We start from the raw sequence: 25,645 nt of genomic DNA on the forward strand, positions 1-25,645 counted from the left end.
CCAACTTGTAGTCGGCTGGCTGTTACTTTATAACTCGGCGGCTGTCACCGTACAACTGTGTTAGGCGGCTGCTACAGTAGAACTCGCTGGTAGCCACATTAGAACTGACTGGTACCAGTTGTGCAGCTCACTTATATAGCCGCAGGATTGCCTGTTACGTTCCACATCACAGTAGGAAGCAGTTCCGCGTCACCGCGTGATGTCACCGCGGAGGGGAGTGGCGGGGCGGGCTTCGTTACCGTGCGGAGGAGGGGGAGGGGAGCGCTGACTTACCCGCTGTGTCACTGCTGGTGGGGGGTCGTTCTCCTTAGCGCAACATGTCACAATATATAGCAAAAACAACACTGGTCCGAGAACAGAACCTTATGGGACTCCATGTCGTATGGGTCTCTTTCACAGTAGATAGCTAGTGATTTAGTTTCTTTACATCTGTATGTAATTTCCACTTTTTGTTCCCTGTTTTCTAGATATGATTGAAACCATTTTAATGCAATCCTCTTATTCCCATTCTTGTAATCTTCCTTAGCAGTATACGAGGGTTGGAACTATAATAGTGGCAACTATTTATTTACAGCTGATACAAAATAGATGCATGTTTCGAAATTTTACTGTCCTTCGATGTAGTCACCAGCATTGTGTACAGCCCATTGCCAGCGATGTGGAAGTCATAGGATACCTTTAGCAGCGCCTGTTGTGTTGATAGTTTGAATGGAGCAGTCTACTGCCTGAAGAATCTCTGGAACAGTTCTGAAGTGAATGCCACAAAGTGGTTCCTTCATCTTAGGAATCAAGTCGAAGTCACAAGGGCTTAAGTCTGGGGAGTATGGTGGATGGTACAGCACTTTCCAGCCCCATTGATCGAACAAATCAGCTACAGCTTGTGCTGCATGCGGCTGAGCATTGTCCTGCAAAATGATGGGTGGGTTCTGCAGAAAGTGTCGCCACTTCTTTCTCAAAGCTGGTCACAGGTTGTGTCCCAAAAATGAACAGTAATACTGTGCATTGATCGTCTGCTGTCGGGGAACGGTATGCGTTAGGATAACGCCATCACAGTTGTACATGAGAATCACCATAACTTTCACATTGCTGGNATGCAATCCTCTTATTCCCATTCTTGTAATCTTCCTTAGCAGTATACGAGGGTTGGAACTATAATAGTGGCAACTATTTATTTACAGCTGATACAAAATAGATGCATGTTTCGAAATTTTACTGTCCTTCGATGTAGTCACCAGCATTGTGTACAGCCCATTGCCAGCGATGTGGAAGTCATAGGATACCTTTAGCAGCGCCTGTTGTGTTGATAGTTTGAATGGAGCAGTCTACTGCCTGAAGAATCTCTGGAACAGTTCTGAAGTGAATGCCACAAAGTGGTTCCTTCATCTTAGGAATCAAGTCGAAGTCACAAGGGCTTAAGTCTGGGGAGTATGGTGGATGGTACAGCACTTTCCAGCCCCATTGATCGAACAAATCAGCTACAGCTTGTGCTGCATGCGGCTGAGCATTGTCCTGCAAAATGATGGGTGGGTTCTGCAGAAAGTGTCGCCACTTCTTTCTCAAAGCTGGTCACAGGTTGTGTCCCAAAAATGAACAGTAATACTGTGCATTGATCGTCTGCTGTCGGGGAACGGTATGCGTTAGGATAACGCCATCACAGTTGTACATGAGAATCACCATAACTTTCACATTGCTGGGGTTCTGACAAACTTTTGATTTTTGTGGTGACCCATAATGATTCCATTTGTTCGATTGGCGTTTCATATGTGGCTCATACGATTTGGCCCATGTCTCATCCAGTGTAATGATAAGGCATAAGAAAGCCTCTCCTTTGTGGTCATAGTGCTCCAAGTGGTTACGAACAGTGTCGTATTGTAGCCATTTCTGCATTTCTGTCAAATCATGCGGAACCCATCGTGATGCAATTTTTCTCATGCCCAGGCGTTCATTCAGAATGTGAAGCACATTCGTATGTGCTACTCCTGTCTCGGGCCAGCTCATGAATCGTATGGCATCGATCACTCTCCAGTAACGCAGAAAGTGCATACACTTCTTCCTCACTGACACTAGGATGACCTGGCCAATGCGTGTCTGCCACATTTTGACGGCTCTCATTGAAGGCTTTTACTCACCTTGCCACTGTTCTGTAAGGCAATGCAGATTCCCTGCAAGCCTCTTGAAGACCTTGATGACACTGTCGTGCTGTACGGCCTCTGGCACGTTCAATCTTTATCCAACTCCGCTGTTCCTGTTTTGAAAACATCGTGACAACACTACATTAGACCGCCAGCTAACACGAGGCTCCGTTCTTCTCGTCACTGCGCATGCGCATGATGTGGGAAGGGAGAGTCCATTTGCTCTGAGGTAAGGTAGGTATGTAACTAACGTGTGGTATAAGCAACATTATTTGGTTCCATTGCATGGCGTCTCTACAGCAGTGTTGCCACTATTAAAGTTCCAGCCCTCATATCATGATCAACTAAGTCAAATGCCTTTGACAGATCCAGAAATATGCCTATACTTATTTGCCTCTCATCCACTGATTTGTAGACCCTTTCTATAAACTCTGCAGTTGCAGTATTTGTTGATTTCCCTTTCCAGAAACCATGCTGTTTATTGTTAATTATGCTGTGATTATTCAAAATTGATTATGTATGATTTTTTCAATTATTTTTGAAAAAAAAAAAAACGAAATTAGTGAAACTGGACTGTAATTCCCAAGTTCTGTATCTGATCCTTTCTTATACAAAGGCTTCACTTTTTGCAATTTTTAGTTGATCAGGAAAATGTCCAGTTGAGAGTGACAGATTTATTATATATGTCATAGCAGTTGTTATTTTAGGATAACATTTTTAATAATATACTCTGGATTATCATCAATTCCAGTTGATTTTTTATTACTTAATCCTTTAATTATGCCTGCCACTTCCTCTTCAGTAGTTGGGTTTAAGAACATGCTGTTACTATTATATTTTACTGTATTGACATTAACTTCATTGGTTTTGGATAATGGATTGCCACTCAATACCATTTGGGCAATACTGGTATAGTATTCATTAAAGACATTGGCTGTAGCTTTTGGATCTTGTATATTAACTCCATTCTCGCTTATTTCAATATTCTTCGTTGCTTCTTTCTGTTTACCTAGTTCCTCCTTAACTAGGTCCCACATGGCTTTTGATTTATTCTCTGATGCTCTTATTCGCATGTTATTAGTTATTTTTTTTGCTTCACTGATAACTTTGTTGTATATTTTTTGTAATGACAGTAGTAGTATTTAAATTCTTCTGGCATATTTCCTTCTTTCATTAGACTATTAAGAAACCTGAGTCTATTCCCCGATACCCTTATTCCTGAGGTAACCCCTTTATTTTCCTGCTGTTTAGTTTTTACCCATTTTTTAGGCATAGCTATATCGTAATAATACTGTAAAGTACCTAAAAATTCAGTGTATGCCTCGTTCGCTGAATTTTGTGTAAAAACAAGCTCCCAAGTCTCTTTCTAGTAGATAGTTTAGGTATTGTACATTCTCTTCCCTGTGAGATCTAGCTATTCTGAATTATTCCTTTAGTCTAACTTGCCCCTTTTTATTCTTATACTGCATCCATATCTGTAGTATCTGTGCTTTATGGTCAGAAAATCCTGTTTCAATCACCTTAAGATTGTATCCTCATAAGCCCTTGTTCAATATTATTTGATCTAAAGCTGTTTGACTTCTAGGTCCTATTCTCGTTGGGACATCAACTATTGCTTGCAAGCCATATGAGTTTAACATTGTCTGCAGTTGTAGATTTACTCTTCTTCCTAGGAAATCTATGTTGAGATGCTCTTCCCTTTGTTTATTAAATTGCTAATTATTGTGTCCATGGTTTCAATAAATATATTAATATTACTGTTTGGAGTTCTGTATACACAGATAATAATTGTATTAAACTGGATAAGTTCGATTATACTAGCCTCAAAGTGTTCTTCTTGATTCAAGTTTTCAAACAAGTTATAAGGCTTTGACATAGATACATGAGTCTCCATGCTGCTTATTTTTCCTACAGAATTTCGATATAAGGGAATAGTTTTCAAAATTATAATAACCTATTTCTTTTTCCTCTAACCAGTGTTCGGTGATACATAGTATGTCTAACTCTAGTGCTTTATCTGTTAGTAGCACATCCATATTTAGCTTTTTATTATTTAGACTTTGCACGTTTTGATGGAATATCTGAATGTTTGCATTTACTTTATTATTATTATTATTCTTGAGGATACCAGCATTATGCTTGTCTATAAAAAGTCTTTTCTTAGCTTTACTGTGGGGCTCCCTTGTCTGGTTGACATACAAACTTCGTGTTGTTGATCTCTTTCAAATAGCACCGCACAGTTAAGGGATGGGTCTGCTGAAGTTTTCTCTGTTTCGTTCCCCTGGGTTTCTGCAGCCGCCTCATGGATAGTGTCTTCTTTGTATTCTAGTTGAGTAGCCTCTTCATGGACTGTGTCTTCTTAATATTTTAGTGGAATAGCGTTAGCTGGAAGAGCTTTAACCCCTGTCCCAAACTTTCGCTGAACCAATTCTGCTATTTACTGGCACATTTTTTCTTTTCCTTCATAGTTCATGTGCAGCCCATGTCTTGTAAAATGTCTGTCAAGATTTAGACTACTAATTGACACCTGTTTATATAATTTCAGTCTTGGCTAGAAGTCTGCAAATAGTTCAATCTCTTTGTTTACACATGACCAGTCGACTAAATCATGTCTGTGTAGTGCTTTCATGACTTATGATGATGGTGTGACTGGTTCTTTTTATAAAATTAATTATGTTTTTTAATGCTTCCTCTGCATTATTTTTACTGATGTTGTTTGATTCAGCACAGACTAGTACAATATCATCCTTTGACATGTCTTTATTGATATTTGTGCCTAGAATGTTCCTTGACTTTGCTCCTGGCTTCACAAATCCGCTGACATCGAACTCACTATTTAAATTCAGCTTTAGTAAGTCTGCTCAACCTCTTGTTTGATTGTTCCCAAGTAGCAGGACTCTGTGTCTCTTACATTTTTCCTTTTCCTTTATACTTTATACTATATACTTTTGAGAATATTCATTATACTTTTGATCTGTTTCTTATTATTATTCACCCAGATTTCACCATTCACTACACTTGGTATTTTATGCAAGTCTGTGGAACATCGTGTTGCAGAAGTTAAAGTATTTTTTAAATCAAAGTTTATGAGAACAAAATTGCACTACCTGTACTGAACTGTTGGAGTAGCATTATTTTGTAGTACAGAAAGATTAGGTAGTGAGTGATGTTTCTATTAAGAGATCTGTCATCTTGGATGTAAAACCATGTAGTCAACCAGCATTTCAGAGGAACAGGTCACAGAGCTCTGCTTGCTAACTGCTTTATGTTGGTTTCTTGCTTGCCTTATTCTTCAACCCCCGAGATGGAGGCATAGATAGAATTCTTCATAACCGCCACTGTGATAACCTGAAATCCTACATGATGTGTTTATTGTTTACCAGCTGCAGAAGTGTCGTTCTTTGAGACTGATTTTGTCTATATCTACATCAAAGACCTGCTGTTGTTGCCACATTGCATAAGTCAGCATACTGATATTGTGTTTCAGTTGAACTGCATGATGTGTTTGAGTCAAGTACTTTTATCTTCTTGGTTTTTGAGCTGTGCAAGAATGGTGAACTGTTTGATTACCTGACATCTGTGGTAGCACTTTCTGAGAAGAAGACAAGGCAAGTAATATTTAGTTGTGCTTTTTGTTATTTTTTTTGTCCACCTGTACACTGCTTATAAAAGTATTGGACAATCTACAGACACATTGTCACAAAATAGAATGAGTCATCTAACCTCTACAAACTGTACCACATTACTGTGAGAATGGCTTTGAACTTGTACATCTTACATCTCCTTCACAGCATTTACAATTAATATGCTTTTGTATTTGTTTTAGGATAAGTTAGGTTGAAGTGTATAAAGAATTATGTTGGGTGTAATTGTGTCTTTATTCTATCACTTCTTCATGTTGTCATGTTCGGTTATTCAGGTACATCATGCGACAACTGTTTGAGGCCCTGCAGCATGTACATGGTCACAACATTGTGCATCGTGACTTGAAACCGGAGAATATTTTGCTGGATGATAACCTCAATATTAAGCTCACTGACTTTGGCTTTGCGCGTGCCATAAAACCTGGGGAGAAACTTTATGGTGAGTCACACTATTTGTGAATTTTTCTATTCATGATTATCTTAGGAATATATCCCTCCAAATACAAGGGTATGCCTGTACAGATCACGACTGCTGAGTAGTACACCACGTTTTGTTTGGCACTGTTGACAAGAAATGATGAATTATTGTATTGTACTGTATTGTATTAAAGTGGTTATGCCTCCAACGCCACAGCATTAACACCATATTTAATGAAAATCAGCCTTGTAATTCAATAATCATGACATGGACACACAGACATGACTATACTGTAAGCCAGATGCTTTCGAGAGTGAATCAGAACTGTGACATCTCTGCTGATTTGTATGCAATCACAAATGGCATTATTTACATTTTCTCAGAAGTATTTGCAAAAATAGTTCTGAATATACAATATGTAAATATGAACCATTTCTTCCAGAATACATGGAATTAAACATGAATTAACTAAGCAGACACACCAACAACCACAAATTACTTGCATATTTAATTCTACCAAAATTACTTGCACGGTCAATTTTAGACTAAGCACAAGAACAGCATGTTGAAAATACATGCATATTATTGTGTCTGAGGTTAACACTTCCATTTTATAAATAAACATGGATTTTTGAGATAAATACTATTCAATGTAGTGATCTATGAGCAGTTCACTGCTTCCAACCTTTCTTAAACTAATCACGTAAGAAATTTCTTCATACATATGTACCTGAAAGTTAAGCTAATAGCAGGAAAATAAAAGCTTGAATATATATCATTAATAATTAGCTCGGACTGAATTTTATACAACAAGACAAATACAAAAATGCATAACAGGAGTGTATGTTGCCAGTTAACTCACTGTCATAAGTTAAATCAGTTACTAAATACAGTGAAAGGAGCCTTTTAAAGAATTATTCCACCAGTCTACCATGATGGTACAGATGTCTTTTTTATTGCTAGTGGGGTGGGACTAAGTCCCTTGTACTGTGGCCACTTCTGGTCTATTGTACCAACTCCAGATGATAGGTAAGGGTGATTGTGGAGCAATTGGTGGAATGAAGATTGGCAGGGGAAACCGAAGTCCTCGGAGAGAACATGCCCCAGCCCCACTTTGTCCACCACAAATCCCACTTGACCAGACCCGGGATCGAACATGGACTGCTGCTGTGGGAAGCCAGCGACTAACCGCTTGAGCTATGGCGCAGCCAAGTTTTATAGTAAGTTATTTTTAAATTATCTTATTAAATCTTTTACTTTATATTATTAATGCTAATCGATTAATGTAAGTGATTTTGATTATGTGACTTGTGTAATTTTGTATATGTATCTTGATATATCTATTTTCAAAGCGACCATTTCCACATCCTAGGTTTGTTACCTGTATGTATATATGAAAAATAAAGGAACTGAATGAATGGAAAGTTTTTCTCTGAAATTTTTACTAGCTGTATGAGAATTCTGGATCCTGGGATGCCAGATAACTGTAAGTTTACTGTATATTACTTTCTCTTTTCACAGATTTTACATTTTTACCATCACTTTATCTTTTTTTGAGATGTGTTTGCTCAGAAAATAAAAAACTACTAACATGCAAGAGATGTTGCTGATAGAGCAAGGAGATGTGAATTAAGGCTGAGTGTGATGTAGTGTGCGTGGATTAGATGACCATATTTAGGTTTGAATTGTGGCCAAATAATTGTCTACCTCAAGTTCTTTTGTGTCATTTTCCTTTGTCTCTGAATGGAAATTCTGGGATAATACCTTAAAGTAGATCATCATCTTTCCACATTCATAATTCATAATCAGTTTGACATTTCACATTTGGTGCTCGGTAATGTTTGCAGTTGGACAAGGAACACAACTCCGACATGGTGGCCATATGAACTTGCAGCACTAGTCCTGAAATTGGTTTACTCCTCACTGTAGTCATATCATCAGCATATTCTTCTCATTTCAGACTTGTGTGGCACCCCAGGATACCTTGCCCCTGAGGTGCTGAAGAGCAGCATGTTTGAGGATGCAGAAGGCTACTCAAAAGAGGTGGATATGTAAGTGATTTCAGTTTTTTAAGCCTGCGTGTGCACAAAATGTTGTTGTTCTTCTATTTCTGCCTTTTGCATGAGAGTGGTGAATTGCAGCAATTGAATGACAACATGATGCAGTTGCCATAGGGTAAATGATATTGTAATTCATTTCATTTACTCTGATCTTTCCTTCTATTTTGATGTAATTTTTATATGTAAGTATCATATAATCAGTACAATTACCGACTTTCTGGACATTGTCCATTGTCCTGTTTTTATTTAAAAACAACATTTTGGAGACTGGGCTCTTGTCTCTGTCAGCTAGTCAGTGACTAGCTCTATCAATTAGGCCCAACTGAGTAGGCATTTACCTGAGGGTCTGGAGTTGGGGACTAGTTTCATCAGTGGGGCTCAACTGAGTAGATTCTTACTTGATGGATCCAGAGTTCAGTCTCCAAAATGTTTTTGAATAAAAAGCAGGACAATATGTATACTGGGACCATCGACACAACAGATGGTAGGTTACTGTTCAGTACATAACTGACTGGGACTTGTGAATGTGGCACACGGCAATGGATCCATTGCACCATGCAGTTCAACAATGAATGTTGTTGTGTTTATTTATTTATACATGCCTGATGATGGTCATAGGACCGAAACATGTTGCATGACAGTCATTTAATAAATTGATTGCTATATTGATGTACATGTCCCAGTCATTTATTGCACTGTAATCTCCTAATCTGTTGTGTTTTTGGTCGCAATGTACACATTGATATACATACAAAACAGGATGCCAAATGTGGAAAAGAACAAAAAAAAAAAAGCAAGCAGGATGATGTATAATGTCCATGAAGTCAATAATTACACTAATATACCATCATCACAAACTTCTAGTTGTGATTTAGCATGTAATCTGATTGTAAAAGATGCTTCCTTGTTCAGATTTGGACGTACTGTAGAATACTGACATGGTCCAAATTCTATACTGTCGTCACTCTTTCCCTCCCATTGAACCAGTTGAGCTAATAAAGTAGGCTTTGCCAGGTCTGCCACAGTCAGATTTAGCCAGTACTTAAGAAGTTGGTTTCATGTTAATTTTAATCCATATCTATGTCAAGAGGTGGGACAGCCATATAGAATATTTGATTTTAAACACTTTTTTGCTATATATATATATAAAGCACAGAAGTCTCTCTTCTAATTGCTACTGATTTTTCATGAAAAACACTAGGATATCTTTTATATTTGTGGCAGCAGTACTCTTAGTGGTAAGAGATTTGAAATTAAAGTCTTTGACAGTCAAGTAGACTGTAACATGATACATTCTAGTACACAGAGTGAGAAAAACAAGATCTTGGTCACAGGTACATGGCAACATACAGATTTATAAATTTTCAGTAATTCAATAATTAATGACAAATAATAAATCTAGGTAATTTTTGGACCAGATAATTAACATGTAGATAATTGAAAGAGCACTGTATCAGTAAGAAATAATGTGCTGTTACAGTTTATTTTATTCTTTGATGGTTCTCTCAAATTTAGGTTAGTACACAAAATCAGGTAATGATGTTCTTTGCAGTCTGAATGTAACATGTCATGATTGATATGTTCTCTGTCAGACAGCTTGGAAAAGGTGACATTTGATCATTATCCTTATTCAGCTAACTCTCTAGAACAGGGTCTACTTCGGTATTTGATACTAATTCATCTGATTGAGTTGTTAGCTGTTATGGTGGTCACAGTAACCTGACATTGGACTTCTCCTGATTCTGGTCATTTAATCTTTCCCTTTAAAGTTACTTTAACATTATCCACCCATCTATGCCTAGGTCTCACAAGTTGTCTTTTTCTTTGAGGTATCCCAACCAAATTTTGTATGCATAAATAAATATGTATGAAATATATATATATAAATATATATGAAAATTATTTTTATTCAGTAACGAAATACGTTACATATTAAGTCAAACTTGGCTCAGTCTTCTTGGAAATAGGAATGCATACAGTGTACTAAGAACATGTATTTTATTTTATTCGAAAGCAGTTGAGACTTATATATTAATGAAAGTGGCTGCTTGTATAATTGAAAGATATGTAGAGAAATGATTATTAAAGAAGGAATAAGAGATGAATGTAAGAAAATTAGAAACAGATTCTAAGCGAGGAATTTTGTGAGCATGTGTGTGCAGCACATGCATGCTCCCCCCCCCCCAAAAAAAAGAAAAATTTGACTAGGAATACAACATAAAAGTTGTATTTAGATAGGTGGATTATAGGGTGAGATGTCCATCACCCCTGAAATTTTTTTTTGTTGGGAAAAGTGCTTTTATGATAGAATTTACTTAGAAAAGAAAATTTTGTTTCTATGTGGACATTTATGTCAACAGCATAGGTTGTAATAAAATGTAAATTTTGTTAATTGAATTTTGAAATCATCCCCTGGAATGGGGTCTATACATATGTTTTGTATTTATATGACATATTCCACATCCTACAGTCATTTTGACTAACTTTTGATCCATGGCATGCAATGCAATGCAATGTAATGTAATGTAATGTAATGGCGTCTTACTTACATCACTGAAATTCACCTTGCTGTAACCTACCTTAATAGCATGCATTTGAAATTATTTTATTGTTTTTTTAAATATCAGAAATAAATGAGTTTTGAGCACTGGCTGCAGGTAGTAACTAATTATAATAGTTATATATCATAGCATTCTCTTAAATTTCATTTTATAGCTTGTATTTAACAGAGACAGTTCCAATCCAAGCTGCATACAGACAACATCAAAGAACCAAAATGACAGGCAGTAACAAGCAGAGAACAGAAAAAATCACCAAACTTCACACAACAACAGAGCATGGACACTGCCTGCAGATCATATGAACACAGGATACTGAGGAGGAAAACAACTCAGATTTTATAGTATCAAAAAATTTATGTTAAGTGCCATATCAGTTTTATTTTTATATAAACATTTTTACCCATTAAAATTAATTAACAACTCAAATGATCTTGCACTAACATATGTAAAATATTTAAAGATATGCAACACTTAGAACCTGAAGATGAACATGTTCTACAGATTAACTTGATGTTGTGATGGTGAAATAACTTTGTTATTAATAAACAGTTAACAATAATTGTAACAATAACACTGGTGCACTGCATCTAGCATAGCTACTAAATATAACCTACAGTAAGTGGCAGGTAGATTGTGCATGTCTACACAATGACAAAGACCAGTAATTATGACCTTTGATTGGGTTATTAATAGGTATTTCGGATACAAAAACATAGCTTATACTGACCATAGAGTAAGATTATAAGCCTGCCAAGAATGGAACCGTTTAACAAGGAACAAAATTTGTACTGCTGTTTCTGTATGTAGCATCTTCCTTTAGAGACATTTTTATAATGAAATTTATTGAAATACCACAGTGTATTGGTTAGAACTCTTGCTTAATTCCAGGTTGAATTCTCAGTTAGTTGTTGTAATTGAGCTTTGTTGATGTTTTGCTTAGTTGCTTGATGCAAATTTTTGGTAGTACTTTCGGCTGTGATGACTTACCTCCATGTCCTCAGTTCACCATTAAAATTACTGCTATTTAATCACTGTATAACCTATGGGATGGATGAAATGTTAAAAACATAAATTAAGCACTGAAAATAGGTCTTCATCCCTGTTCATGTTTCCTTCCCAGGCTGTACTGTATATTTTCCAGAATGATTTTTGTCATCCCTCAGGAACATACACATTTTTCTTTGCTGCTCCCAGGAATTTTGCTATGAATACCCATGAAAAGTAAAGTGTGAATGGGAATTTAGAAGTTTTATTGAGCTGTCATAGAGAAAAAGATTTCGTCTAGGGAATTACCTGTGATATGTTTGCTTCTAAATATTACCACACAGTTCTCTGCCCGTAACATTTAAATAACCTCCTTCAATACAGGTCTTTCTCTGTGTGTGCATGTGTGTGAATGTTTGCTTGTAGAGGTGTGCGAGACTCCTGGCTACCTGGCTGTAGGGATCCATAAGGCTGCTCTATATGTGGGCAGGGAGGGCTATACCCAAGAGGTCAACATGTAAGTACACTGCACAGCAGTTTGGAAATAATTCAGTAATAGAGTTTATAGCTCTGTTCTTAGTCTTTACTGGCTATATGTTGAATTACTTTGATGGCACACCTGCATGGTGGAATTTGAGATCTGAAATCTCAAATTCAGTAGTCATGTAACATTTCATGAGTAGTAAATTTGTAGTTGCAAATTGAGGGCAGTGGTGTAAACAAATTTAATGGAGCCTCATAGGCTTGAGGGGCATGCGGTAGCATGATTGTTTGAGGCACTATGCTACAAGCTGGAAGGTCCTGGGTTCAAGTCCCGATGAGGTGGATTTTTTTCAGTTTACCTAATCCTTCCAGGTGCACTATGGCCCTGGGGTCCACTGAGCCTCTAACAGAAGTGAGTACCAGGAAGCTTCCTGGGGGTTACAGGGCGGGCAACATTTAAGGCTGACAACCTTAACAGCCATCTGTGAGCCGATCGTCTAGACAAAATGTGGGAGCCTCGACTTGTCATAACCATGTGGGCCTTCATGGCCTGTTACAAGGAGAGCTTTGCTCTACTTTTTTTTTTTAAAAAAACCTCATGGGCTTGGGTGTACCTGGTTGTAGAAGAGTACAGTTTTTTTTATAAATACACAGCTGCACTAATGAGCAGGGTATGTAACATGAGAACACAGAACTATGCACTGCTTCATTTTGTGAGAATTAACATTATGATGGTGTTTGAATTAAAGGTTAGATACATTCTATCAGTGAAAAGACAGTACTCATGTAAGTCAGTTCTAAAGGGGGTCTGTCTGTCGTGTAACAGTTAGGAATACTGCATTTTTGGAGTTTGTCCATTGTTCAGTATGCTAAAGAACACAAAATTTCGGAATCTGGATCTTGTTTCCATCCTCAGGAGAAAGGAGTGGAGGAACCTACTCTATTGCATCCATTAGAAAGACCTAAACTTAGTCACTGGACCTTAATAGTGTAAGGGTTGTCGACCCTTTCACTTGAGGACAGAAACAGATCCAGTTCCTGAAAAATTGTGTTCCTTAAAATACCAGATGATGCACATAGTCCAAAAGTTCATAATCCTGAATAATATTATAAATTGTAATGCACGTATGTGTAATTGTCAAGAGGTCATCATGTTGTCAGTTGTAAAAAATGCTTTCTAAATTGCATCTGGCTACTGCTTGTGAAGACATGGATGCCATTATTATATTATGTTTTTGCTTAATGTTGTATTTCAACATCCTGTTTCATTGATGTATTATTGTACACATCCACTTCTGTCTTTAATGCAGCTGTGTTCACAATCTCTCCTTAATTTCAAACAACATTAAAATCACGATCAACAGCTACATACAAAGTAGATAACTTTCAGTCCAGTATGACATACAGGTTTACAACACTTCAGTCTTTATTCGCCTTACATGTTTCGATTCAAAAGAATCATCTTCAGAGGCGCACCACTACGAGCAGGAAACACTGTCACATAAGATGTTTTAACATTATTCACTTAGGTTATGAATAGTGCTCACTATATCACAGTTTGCCCTATGCAGTCACGTTGACGTGTAGATTTACGTATGATGTTTTGTTTAAGCGTATTTGCTGGGTATTCGATTGGGGTTTCCCACTACACGCAATGTGATGTTCACTTTTCCATAAAATAGCTTCCCTATGTATTTAAAATTGTATTAAAAATCTTTTGTATGTAAAAAATTAGTTATTGTGTTAAAAATCGTGAACCAGCATTGGGTCGTGTTGTTTTTTCTTCCGGATGGTAGAAGATGTCAATTATTTCTCTTGGTTGTATGTGCTTATTGTTAGTTGTGTAGTTTACGTGCGTGCTGTGGAGTATGTACTCCATTGGCATGGTGTTATCATCATTGTTATTTTTATGTGCCCCCATTAGTGTGTATGTTCCCAGTAGTCGAGTGTGACAACCTCACCCTTGGGAGAACACATAAAAACATACACACATACCTTCCTACATGTGTATGTGTGTAAGTGGTGGGCCATAAAATCCAGCCCTCACACTGCGACCTTCAATGATCTCTTGTGTTTCCCCTTTGGATTAACCCTTTATTAATCTTACACTTTGAATGAAATGTAGGACTTTATTTATGGGGGCGCCATAAAAGTCACTTGGTTCCATGAAGAACTTACCCAGGTGACAAAATTTTAAGTAAGCTATGGCCACAATCACATAGGATATGTGTGGCTGATTGTCTTCTTGTAGGCACCTTTCACAGGTTGGGTCATCTGCCACAGTTTGAAAAGGTGTCCTATTAGGTGGCAGTGTCCAGTAAGTAATCCTACCACCCATCTTAATTGATCTCTACATTCCTACATACATTTTTTTCCCCTTGCGACTACAGCCCCAGTGGGCCTAGGCCTACCTCCATGAACTTCTCCGTTCACTTCAGTTTTCTAGATCTAACACATTCGGTAGGACTCCTTGGGCGGGTGATCAGCTTGTCGCAAGGCCTCTACCTGTACACAAACACAAAAAATCGCACACAAACATCCATGCCCTGAGTGGGATTCGAACCCACGATCCTGGCATCCTAGCGAGCGAAGACAGTGCATGCCTTAGACCACTCGGCTACCATAACCGGCCCTACATACATTTACTCAACTAATTTCCCTACTTGACTCTATTAAGGGAATGCCATATCACTCTTCATACATGTGAAAACTATTCATCTCAATGCTTTCTACTTTCTGCTTGATTAACATCGTTTTTTGAACATAGCCTGGATGGCTGATAAAGGGTGATCTAGTAGCTCATGGTAGGGTACAGCACATGCTTATATGGACACAGTAAGAAACATTTGGGTTACATAAAATGTGTGGCTGCACCATAGCTCAAGTGGTTAGTTGCTGGCTTCCTATTGTGGTGGCCCAGGTTCAAGCCCAGGTCTGGTCAAGTGGGATTTGTGGTGGACAAAGTGGCGCTGTGGCAGGTTTTCTCCGAGTACTTTGGTTTCCCCTGCCAATCATCATTCCACCAAATTCTCCATCATCATAGTCACCCAGGGCAGGTACAGTAGGCCAATGAGTGGCCGCCGTGCCGAGTGGGCCCAGCTGGACTCCACCCCCCACTATGCGAATTAAAAATGTACATAAAAGGTGAATCATTTTTTTTATTAGCTGCTGAAGGACTCTGTTTGATGCAGCTACTTTGTAACAGTACTCCCATACTTAGTTGCTGTAGTAATGGAAGTGAATGATACTGACATTGTTTGTTGCAGTAGAGGCTATAGAGTGCTTGGTAACAGTAGCACATAGTAATAATTTTAAGATGGTGTTTCATTGTTTCCCTAGTTCTATGTATGTGGACCTGTGTATGTGCAAATTTCAGCACTTGGTAAAATAGAATTGACTCCATAAAATAAATCAGCGCATTCTGTAAAAAAATTATCACAGAACTCTGCAAGTGTGTAGACAAAGCCATCATTGATGGTATGTGAGAACAGAATACTAAGGATGATACATTTTGTGATACATGATGTATTTTGTCCTAGGTAGAATGAATAGGATAATGGGAAAGAAAATTGTAATGAGGATCTTGGCAATTCATTCTCTTTGCCTAATATTACTAAGGTAAAGGTGAAAAGGTAAAGTTGCCCCAATGCTTAACTAATTAAGCACTATGCCATGAAGATGTATGGGGTGGTGGTTGTATAGACCCATGTTTTCTTGATCTTGGCACTAGTTGGAGGAGAGTGGTCACCTTAACGCTTCTGCCGCTTTACCCCCGGGGAAAGAGACGCTGGTACCCATTGGGTAGGAGGCTGAGTGGGCCCCAAAGCTGTTCTAGGCAACATGGAGAAGTGAAAATTCTTGCCCCTCCACTGGGACTTGAAATTCGACCCCTTGATTGTTCAGTCTCTAACCAGTTACTATACCAAATGCGCTATCCAAGCTCTTGCCCAATGTTACTAGGGGGTTCAAATCAAGGTCGTTGATATGGGTGAGTCATGTGACTAGCATGGGGAAGGCAAAAATGCATACAGAATTTGAATGGAAAACCTCTTTGTGGAGACCTTGCATAGGTGACATAATAATATTGAAGTATGTTGTAAAAATTGATATGCTTGGAACTGGTTTGACATGGTGTCCAGTGAAAAGCTTTTACAGTGGTGGTCATTGTGAACTTCATGGTCTGTAATGACATGGGACTTCCTGGCATAGCAGATTAAGAATTGTCTGATCAAGACTGCTCTTGTGCTATGGAATATGTAGTAAATCCATCAGCATAAGACAACCAGAAATATGAAAATTTGAGTGTTAACTGTGTTATGAAATAATCAGGATATCCAGCAAAGTCTTCGTTCTAATTTATCATTGTATCTTATTTATATTTGTCCTGCTCCTGTGTTTAATATCAAACTGTGGCCTGATTTGAAACTCTGGCTGCTTTCTCTGTTAATTGGTGGTTTTTGTTTGTTTCAGCTGGGCATGTGGAGTCATCATGTTTACCCTGTAAGTGAGACTTCTGTTTGTTAATTTCTTAACTGAATTTTCAATGTAGCTTAATATCATCTTGGTGGCAGGTGTATTTTTACTAAATAGGGGACACATCACATCTTCTTAGTATTGCCAGTGCATAGGGCATTGAATGCCCTGAGTTATCTCACACATGTCATTAATGAGATTAAGGCACTGTGAACCCAGGGCTCTTTTCTCCAGGGTAAAGTAGCGTGAGCTTGAAGCTAACCATTCACTTCAACTAGTGCCAAGGTTAAGGACATGTGATGCCTTACAGCACCTTCTATATACCATCATAGCATATTGCTTTTATATTACTTCAAGAATGATTGTTAGAGTTAATTTTAGTATGTGGTAAAACATATAAGGATTGCCATTGCCCCTACTATTGAGTGTCAGTGGTATATTGACGAAGAGCTTATGATCCTGAGACTCTTAGTGTACATTGGCTCAGCATTAATGCACTCCTGTTCTGTTGTGAAGTACATGTTTAAATGTCAGGTAAGCTGACCTGTCCAGAGTTTTCATATTGTGGCCATCACTAATTCTTTCCTGTTTTCTGTGCATAACCATCTCATCTCATTCAGCATACTATACAGATGATAAAGTATAATTAAATAGCCTAGACACTAGCCAATCCATAATAGTGTAACATAGGTTATTTATGTCTTCATTGCATTGAACTTGCTAAAATATTCAAAACTGCCGTGTATTTTACTCAGAATGCAGAAATTTGGGGATCTTGTGGCCATTAGACATGTTTTCATAGCTACAGTAGTTGGCTACCATTTTACTTCAACGAGTTGCTCTGTATTTTTACAGGCTTGTGGGATGTCCTCCATTCTGGCATCGCAAACAGATGGTGATGCTTCGCAATATCATGGAAGGAAAGTACTCCTTCACATCACCAGAATGGGCTGACATAACAGGTAACCCAAAGAAATTATTATTGTTTGTGAAATTATTGCGGAAGAGTCTACTTTAACTGGGAAATGCGAAATATTTTATATTGTCACGTGACACAGTGTGACTATAGACAGGGTTTGGATTGGTAATCTGATTTATTGAACTCCTAAACAACTTGTGACTACACTTTACAAATCTCTATCAGACACAGACTTAGTGTTCTCCATCACTGTGTTCACTGTGCTTTTGGATACCAGCTTTCAGTGGTGTAGCGTCCTCAGCTTCCATGTCTGACAGCTCCTGTCCTCACTGGCTGGCACCTTGAATGAATATATAAGGGGTGGGCCCTTCCGACCCTTGCACTGTAGCCTTCAGTGATCTATTGTGCTTCCCCTTTTTTCTTTATCCCTTTATCAATCCTATACTTCGAATGAAATATAGGAGTTTTGTCATAATAGTCTCTTGGTTCCATAAAAAACTGGCCCAAGTGTCTGGCTGGCACATTTCAGCCACATCACCTGAGCTGTACTAACAGGCTTCCACCTGCCAAACTGACTCACAGCACGCAGTCGACTCCTTACATAGCCTCGGCATGGACCACATAGAAGAAAAATCACTCCTGGCAGCTCTCCTGTTTTTGCATCATGTAGCTGTAGTGTGAACTGCGTAGAGAACACTGCTTTCCATTATTGTTGTATCCTCCTGTTGCCATGGTATTGTGTTCATGTCTGTTGGTAAAGCTTTTACCTAACAATGGGTCTGCATGCCACAATATTATACACCAGAGTAAAACTGTAATTTTAATTGCGTGAAATCATCATGGTAAATGGCTGTGAACACATACAGCTTGTCTGCAGTATTTGGATGTGCAGCCAGAAATGTCAAGGAATGAGAAATTTATTTTAATGTTGCTTAGTACAGATTGTTGTTAAAAGTTGAAGCAACATTTGTATAGTTTTTGTTTTCACTTGCAGAACCCACCAAAGACTTGATCCGCAAGCTGCTTGTTGTAGACCCCATGAAACGGATCACCATTAAGGAGGCACTGGAACACCCATTCTTTCAGATGATGGTGAGGATGATCATCAACAGTGTAATGCTCTGTTTGTGTGGCTGTCCAGTACCATGACACAGTTTGTATCTTGGTCTGACAGATTTGTGTCTCAAAAAGATATATGAGTGGGGATTGTCTTTTTGTTTGTTCACTTCCACATCTTACTCTTCACATCTGTACCATGCTGCACTTTCATAATTACTGGGCTTTTGGACATTTTCCATCACTTGGTATTCTAAAAGAAACATGAAAGAACACAACATTTTGGAAACTGGATGTGTATCCATCCTCAGGTGATTTCTGGAAGACACCTACTCTTTGGGGGTCTGTTAAAAAATCTAACCTCAATCAGTGGACAACATATGTTGGTATAACTACAGCTATATAAACACCAGAGATCAGGCTTTGTCAAAGGGAGATACAAGGTGGTTCAAATATGACCGGGACTGATTTTTTTTGTAAACAAGCCGCACTGCGCAGCAGCTGTGCGACCTTGAGAGAGTGAAGCCACAACCTCCACCCTCCCTTCTGTTAGGGTTAGAATCTGTTCGGTCCTGTCTGGAAGTTGCTAGAGTGATGAGAGAACAGAGGGTACTGCGGAGCGTGGAACAACGCATTGTGATCAAATTCCTCGTTGGAGAAAACGTCCAGTCCGCTGAAATTTACCACAGACTCCAACAACAGTATGGGGAAGAGTGTCTCTCACGGACCCGTGTGTTTGAGTGGTGTAAGTGCTTCAGAGAGGGCAGAGAGCGCGTGGAGAATGAACCGGATGATCATTGGCCATGAACATTCATCACTGAGCCGAACATTGATTGTGCAGACGTGCTTATTCATGAGAATAGGCGCATCACTATCAAGGAACTTGGAGTAAGATCTGATCCAAGTGGAAGACAGGTGGAAAGTGGGTAGCCTTCCTTCAAGACAATGCACGCCCCCATACGGCCAAAACAAGGAAACCCTTTGGAAATTGAAATGGAACCTTCTGACACATCCGCCGTACAGTCCCGATTTGGCCCCAAGTGATTTCTACCTGTTCGGAAGGCTCAAATCAGACTTGCAAGGTATGTGGTTTGTGGACAATGACGCCGTCATCCAGACTGTTCGGGAGTGGATACGCCAACAAGTCTTTTTTGGGGGGTGGGCATGAGGATGCTTCCAGAAAGTTGGAAAAAATGTGTTGACTATGGAAGGGAGTATGTTGAAGACTGACATGTGCAAGTAAGTGTTCGGCAATTATGTTTTGTTTTTTTTTAATCAGTCCCGGTCATATTTGAACCACCTAGTAATAGGAAAATGTACAGTAAAAATGTGAGGGACACCATGCAATGGATTAAGTTAAAAAACCCAGTAATTCTGAATGTTATACACCATCATCAGATACCTTCATAATCTACATGCTGCACTTTGTTCTGCAATTTATATACATTTGTATTTACCATCAAAGTTGAGGACCAGAGGGAAGTATTTGAATACTGATTTCCTCAAAAGATTTGCATGTGTTGAAGAGTTGTTAAATCAGCTTGATGATGGTAGATGCCAGTGAGGATGATGTGATTCTAGTGGTGCCAAGTAAATGTAGAAACTATATGTATCATTCAGTTGAGCTTTGACATGGCAGAGACAACTTATTGTTGCTCTAAGCACTCAGACCACTACTGGGCCCATTGTGTGCCATCATTCAGTTTATATGAGCTCTTAGCTATTGGAATTTCTTGTTCAAACTCAAATTAAAGAGGAGCCTGGGTAGCTCAGTAGGCTATAGGCTGGATGACTGAGGAATCAGGATTCAATTTCCAGCTGGGGAAAGAGATTTTTCTCTTTTGCATAGCATACAGATTGACCCTGGGGCCCACCCAGCCTCTTATACAGTGGATACCAAGGGCTGGGGTAAAGCATAAGGTGTGTGATGCTGACCATTCACCTCTGTCTGACGCTGAAGTTAAGGACTGTGGAGTTCTACCTTCATTCCCCCATATGTCTTCATGGCTTGGTGCTTGATTTATTAAGCACAGGAATAAGTTTACCTGTACCTTTACTACTATTAAAGGAGAGAGTTTATTCCTGAGCTGAAATTTTATATTAAAGGAGTTTACATTGTTTTTTCTAGCAAATGATAGGTATTGTGCTTTCATGTCAGATATGTCTAATATTTATGACATAAGAATAAACAGAGGTTTATATAAATTTCTTTTCACTGTCCTTTATGTAAAATATCCGTGAAATCGTAAAACAGTTCATAGTGAACTAATCTGAATAAGTGTTTTAATATGCTAAATATTAAATCAAATGATTGTTTTGCTGTACTCTTTACTAAGATTCCTATAACAACGTTTCATTGTACTCATTTCTGAGAGACATGAAACAATATGATTTGCACACTGTCGAATCAGAGAAGAAAATCTAGGATGTGGCTGTTCTTAATGTGTGCATTTTCAGTAATGACAGAAATTGTTCATTGTTTATCAATTAGGGACACAGAGCAAAGAAGTGTACAACTTATGGTACTGTCTTTATAGCTACAACTTGTGTTCTTGAATTACTTTTTGGCAGTATGAAAGGGAACTGGAGTTCAGGTCCATCAAGCATTAAGAAATGACCAAATAACTAATTCCTCTCTTTTGTGTCTTGCAGAAGAAAGCTTTTGGCATGTATCTTAAAATGTACTCTGTCTCTGGTACCCACTGAAGTTTTAGTCTGTGCCATAGGCACTTGTGATGTAATGAATGAAATACTGGGCTGTCCCATTGAATGGCAGGAAATGTATTTTGAGTTCTCCATTCTATATATTTCATCCCTCCCTCATAAACCCTCTATGTGGGAGGAGTACCGTTTAGAAATCAACAAGGGAAACCAAGGAATTACTCTGTTAATCAATTTTTAGAATAATTCATTCTTCACCAGAATTCAAACTCACACTGTGGTGGCCTGCTCATTTTGGTTCAGTGTTAATATTTTGATTCCATTTGATTCTTATCTGAATCACCAGTTATTATGATTGAGGATATGTCCTTTGAGGAGAATGCTTGGATAGCACCTTAAAGTATCAGTCAACCACCATCTCTTGATGTCCATTCTTATATTAGTTCATGTGAAGACCTTTGCAGTTGTAATGTTAAATAATCTAAGTAAACAAATGTCACTGAACAACGTGTGCCATTATCACTACCAAGATATATGCTATTAAAAGAGGGGAAAATTATTCAGCAAACCATGGTTTATATTTCATGAAGAACCAATGGTGAATGTTTCTGTCACTCACTTGAGTGCTGAAGTTATTAATGTTGATGAATGCTCCTGATATACTGCTCACTTTAGTGTAACAAGACGGATCAGACTGAATAACTGCGTCCTTCACTTCCTGTCACTTTATTTGCCATGTTTTGCAGCTGTGGGACCAAGACATAGCCCCACTGAAACGCAGCCTGTCCGGCTCCTCCAGGAGACTCAGTCGAATCTCACAAATGGCTCTGGTAATACACAGCTTGTTGTAGTGTTTACTAACTTGCAAGTTGTAAGTAACACTGGGAGGAGCGTAACGTAGAGTTGTGCATGGACAAGGCAGCTTCTGGGGTTACATGTGTCATGTGTTGTCCCATGTTGCATAAGTTGTGATATATGTATGTCCTAGTCATTGATTGATTAACATCGCCCACAGAGTTTATTGAGATTTGGTTTGCAACATAATTTAATTCCTTTTGTGATGAGAAATTAACTGCTAGCCTGAGGGTGGAGTATCATCGCAGTCATATATACAGTTGGCTGTTCAGTACAGATTCGTTTTTACTGAACGCCTTTGCTGGATACAGGAAGAGCCTGCTTATGTGAAACATCAGAGCAAACAAGAAATGCAGTTGTTCTTGAAGAAGTTCAGTGAAGTTGACATTTAATACTTACATTGATAGATTGCATTCCATCTACTCTCTGGAATAAGACTTGTTCACATGCTTAAAAACAAAAATATGTGAATATGTCATAAAGCAGAGACTACAATGGTCATGGAATACTAAATCCCTTGGTTCTCAGTGGTTAATGTTCAGTATTTTTTTCCCTTGGCAGTACAGCCCCAGTGGGCCTAGGCCTACCTCCATGAACTTCTCCGTTCACTTTGGTTTTTCTAGATCTTACACATTCGGTAGGACTCCTTGGGTGGGTGATCAGCTCGTCGCAAGGCCTTACCTGTACACAAACACAGAAAAACGCATATACACAAACTAAACATCCATGCCCTGAGTGGGATTCGAACCCACGATCTCGGTTTCCAAGCAAGCAAAGACAGTACATGCCTTAGACCGCTCGGCTACCATGACCGGCAATGTTCAGTATTAGGATACATCATTTTTACAGAATGATTATCTTCTCTTTCATTTAACCATCCAAAACTAACAACAGATGAGTCTTTATGAAGCTAGTTACATCCCTGTTTCTTCACTGCAGTGCTAATGGGAGATATAATGAATTTATATTCCCAATGAAGCTATATAAAATATTTACATTTTCCACTGTTTGTGTGACTAACACATGGCCTCTGACCCTGCAGGAAAAATATAAATTGCAAACAGAATGAAACAAAATATCATGAGATCAAGAAAATTTCTTCATAGTCACCGCCGTGAAAGCCTCAAATCTAACAAGAAAATTTCTTGTTTTGTATCAGTATCCATTTCATAAACATTATTATGAAACTGTAAGTTAAGTGAATACCACAAATTCCTAAAAATATGACTATAATTTTTATCATGGCATAACCTTGTATTAGTAAGCTCAAAATATTTTTCAAAGTTTCATCTTCATTTCTCTTTGACAGTTTACAACTGAGAACATATTTCTTGTTCTAAGATAAAGTTTTTCCAGAGAGCATACACGAAAGTAGGTCAGCCTTGTCACTATTAGCAGCATACTTGGGTTCATATTCCTTTTTAAAGATAAGAACAACTTGGTTTCCCAGTCCCATTTCTTCAGTCATGTCTTCTACTTTTCCAGGCTTCATTGTCAGAGTTAGTAGTTTGAGTCTGGGATAGGAACTGTGAATAGACTCTACTGGGATATCTGTAAATGTGATTGATGAGGAATCATTGTGAAGGTACTAGTTGCATGTATCGACAGATATAGAGGTGGTTATTGATTGAGTTTTGTGTTGTAGGAAATTTGGTTGTTTGTGTCTCCTTTGCCACCAGTTTTCTTTCCAGTGACATAATATAATAGGAGCAGAATTCAGTATAATGAGTGTGTGATGGTCATAATATCAGTAACACAATCATCCCCAAGTTGTCGAACAGCTTCTGCATTAATTGCGTGTGTCCATTTATCTGTGTCTGTTGGTCTTTCTGTTTATGAGGATTTTTTTGTCTGTGACTTGTTAATGCAAGTTGAGTTCCACAGGAGATGAAGAGTCGCACTTTCAATGCCCGCAAGATGTTCCAGTATGCAATTCTCTGTGTACGTGCCATGGTGCGGATCAGAAGATTGCGCTTCACGCCAGAGCCTCTATCAATGGATGTGGCTCGAGTTGATCCATACCGCATCAAGGTGCTCAGGAAGGTAAGCTCATTGCTTATCAGTGCAGTAGTAGATATAACAAGGAAACTGTCATGCCTTGTGATACACATATAAAGTCTTGATGAGGGCCCTCCCCCCAGATTCAGCAGGGCTCACACATGGCTCTATATTTCTGTGAAGTTGATGCATTGACATTGTGTGCCCTCTTGAAATCTTAAGTCACCATAAGTGTTTCTCAGATACACTGCCTAAGGCATTGCCATGATGGTTATGTGCACTGAGAGTCATTTTCAACTCAGAAATATTTTCTTAATATTGTAATCCTGTATTCAAGTACAGTATTTGTAAAAGATGTGTTAACCGAATCTAGACTTGAAGATTTTATATTAAATTGATAAAAATGGAATTCATGTGCCAGTTTCATTGTGCTCATTGTAAACAAATATAATGTTTGAGTCATTCCTTAATGGTGTCAGTTCTTCCTTATTAGAAATAGAATGGCATGTTTGCATGCGCATATGCTCATGGAACATTTTTCCTCCATCTTGGAATGTGGTCAGTACATGGCAATTTATACTTTCCAACTTTTCCACAGCAGTATGAATTTCATCAGAATTATGTTGAAGTATTAATTTATGGCTAAGGAGCATGTAATGTCAGTTTGCATAAGTTCATTAACCCAGGGAAAAAGATCTGTATGGAAACTAGGTGTATATGGGAAGATAGTGTTATTTGTACGAGGCCTGACAGTAAAGTTTGAGAACTTGCTACCTTGTGCTTTCCGTAGCAGCAGCGAACAGAAACCTCAGTATGGTTTGATGACGTTGGCATATCAGTGTTTCATAGCCATGTTGTTGTTCTATGACAGTCTCTTTCTTAGTGGCATCTATTATTGTCTGAGTGTGTTTTGGTGTGCTGTCATGAGAATGCTGGAGCTTGAATTAGAGCAACGAACGAACATTATTTTTTCTTGTTAAACTTAGCAAGATCAGAGAAGTGTTAGTGTAAGTTTACAGAGATAATGCTTTGAAGAAAACAGCAGTTTAGAAATGGGTGACACGTTTTTCTGAAGGAAAAGAAAGTGTCACTGACGAAGAGAGATCAGGATGGCCAGCAATGAGCAGAACTGAAGAAAACATTGCAAAAATTTGTAGCAATTTTACTGCGATGAGTTCGCCAACTTTATTGTCAGACCACATATATTAGATATGTAGGCTGTAAAAATGTAAGAAATTAAGCACCTCAAGTCTCTTGGAGTCTTTTATGAATGCAGTTCCAAAGAACAAGAAATTTCTTGACTGAATGAATAATTATGAATTGCTCAATTAAGAGCTTTTACCAAGAAGTTAATCCACCATCAGTTTTTTAAGTTGGTTAAAAGGAAACATTGGCCAAATA

General features: G+C 38.4%; 1 protein-coding gene across 1 annotated transcript in view; it reads left to right on the forward strand.

The window, feature by feature from the left end:
- The window catches only part of LOC111867026, a 69,225-nt gene that overhangs the window by 6,964 nt on the left and 36,616 nt on the right, over positions 1-25,645 (forward strand). The window contains exons 3-7 of the mRNA XM_033752517.1: positions 5,620-5,740; positions 6,052-6,215; positions 18,669-18,766; positions 22,138-22,221; positions 24,131-24,289. Coding sequence (XP_033608408.1) covers positions 5,620-5,740; positions 6,052-6,215; positions 18,669-18,766; positions 22,138-22,221; positions 24,131-24,289 — 626 coding nt within the window. The remainder of the gene's footprint in view (positions 1-5,619; positions 5,741-6,051; positions 6,216-18,668; positions 18,767-22,137; positions 22,222-24,130; positions 24,290-25,645) is intronic.

Source organism: Cryptotermes secundus, unplaced genomic scaffold, assembly GCF_002891405.2.
Source record: "Cryptotermes secundus unplaced genomic scaffold, Csec_1.0 scaffold1483, whole genome shotgun sequence".
Lineage (NCBI taxonomy): Eukaryota > Metazoa > Arthropoda > Insecta > Blattodea > Kalotermitidae > Cryptotermes > Cryptotermes secundus.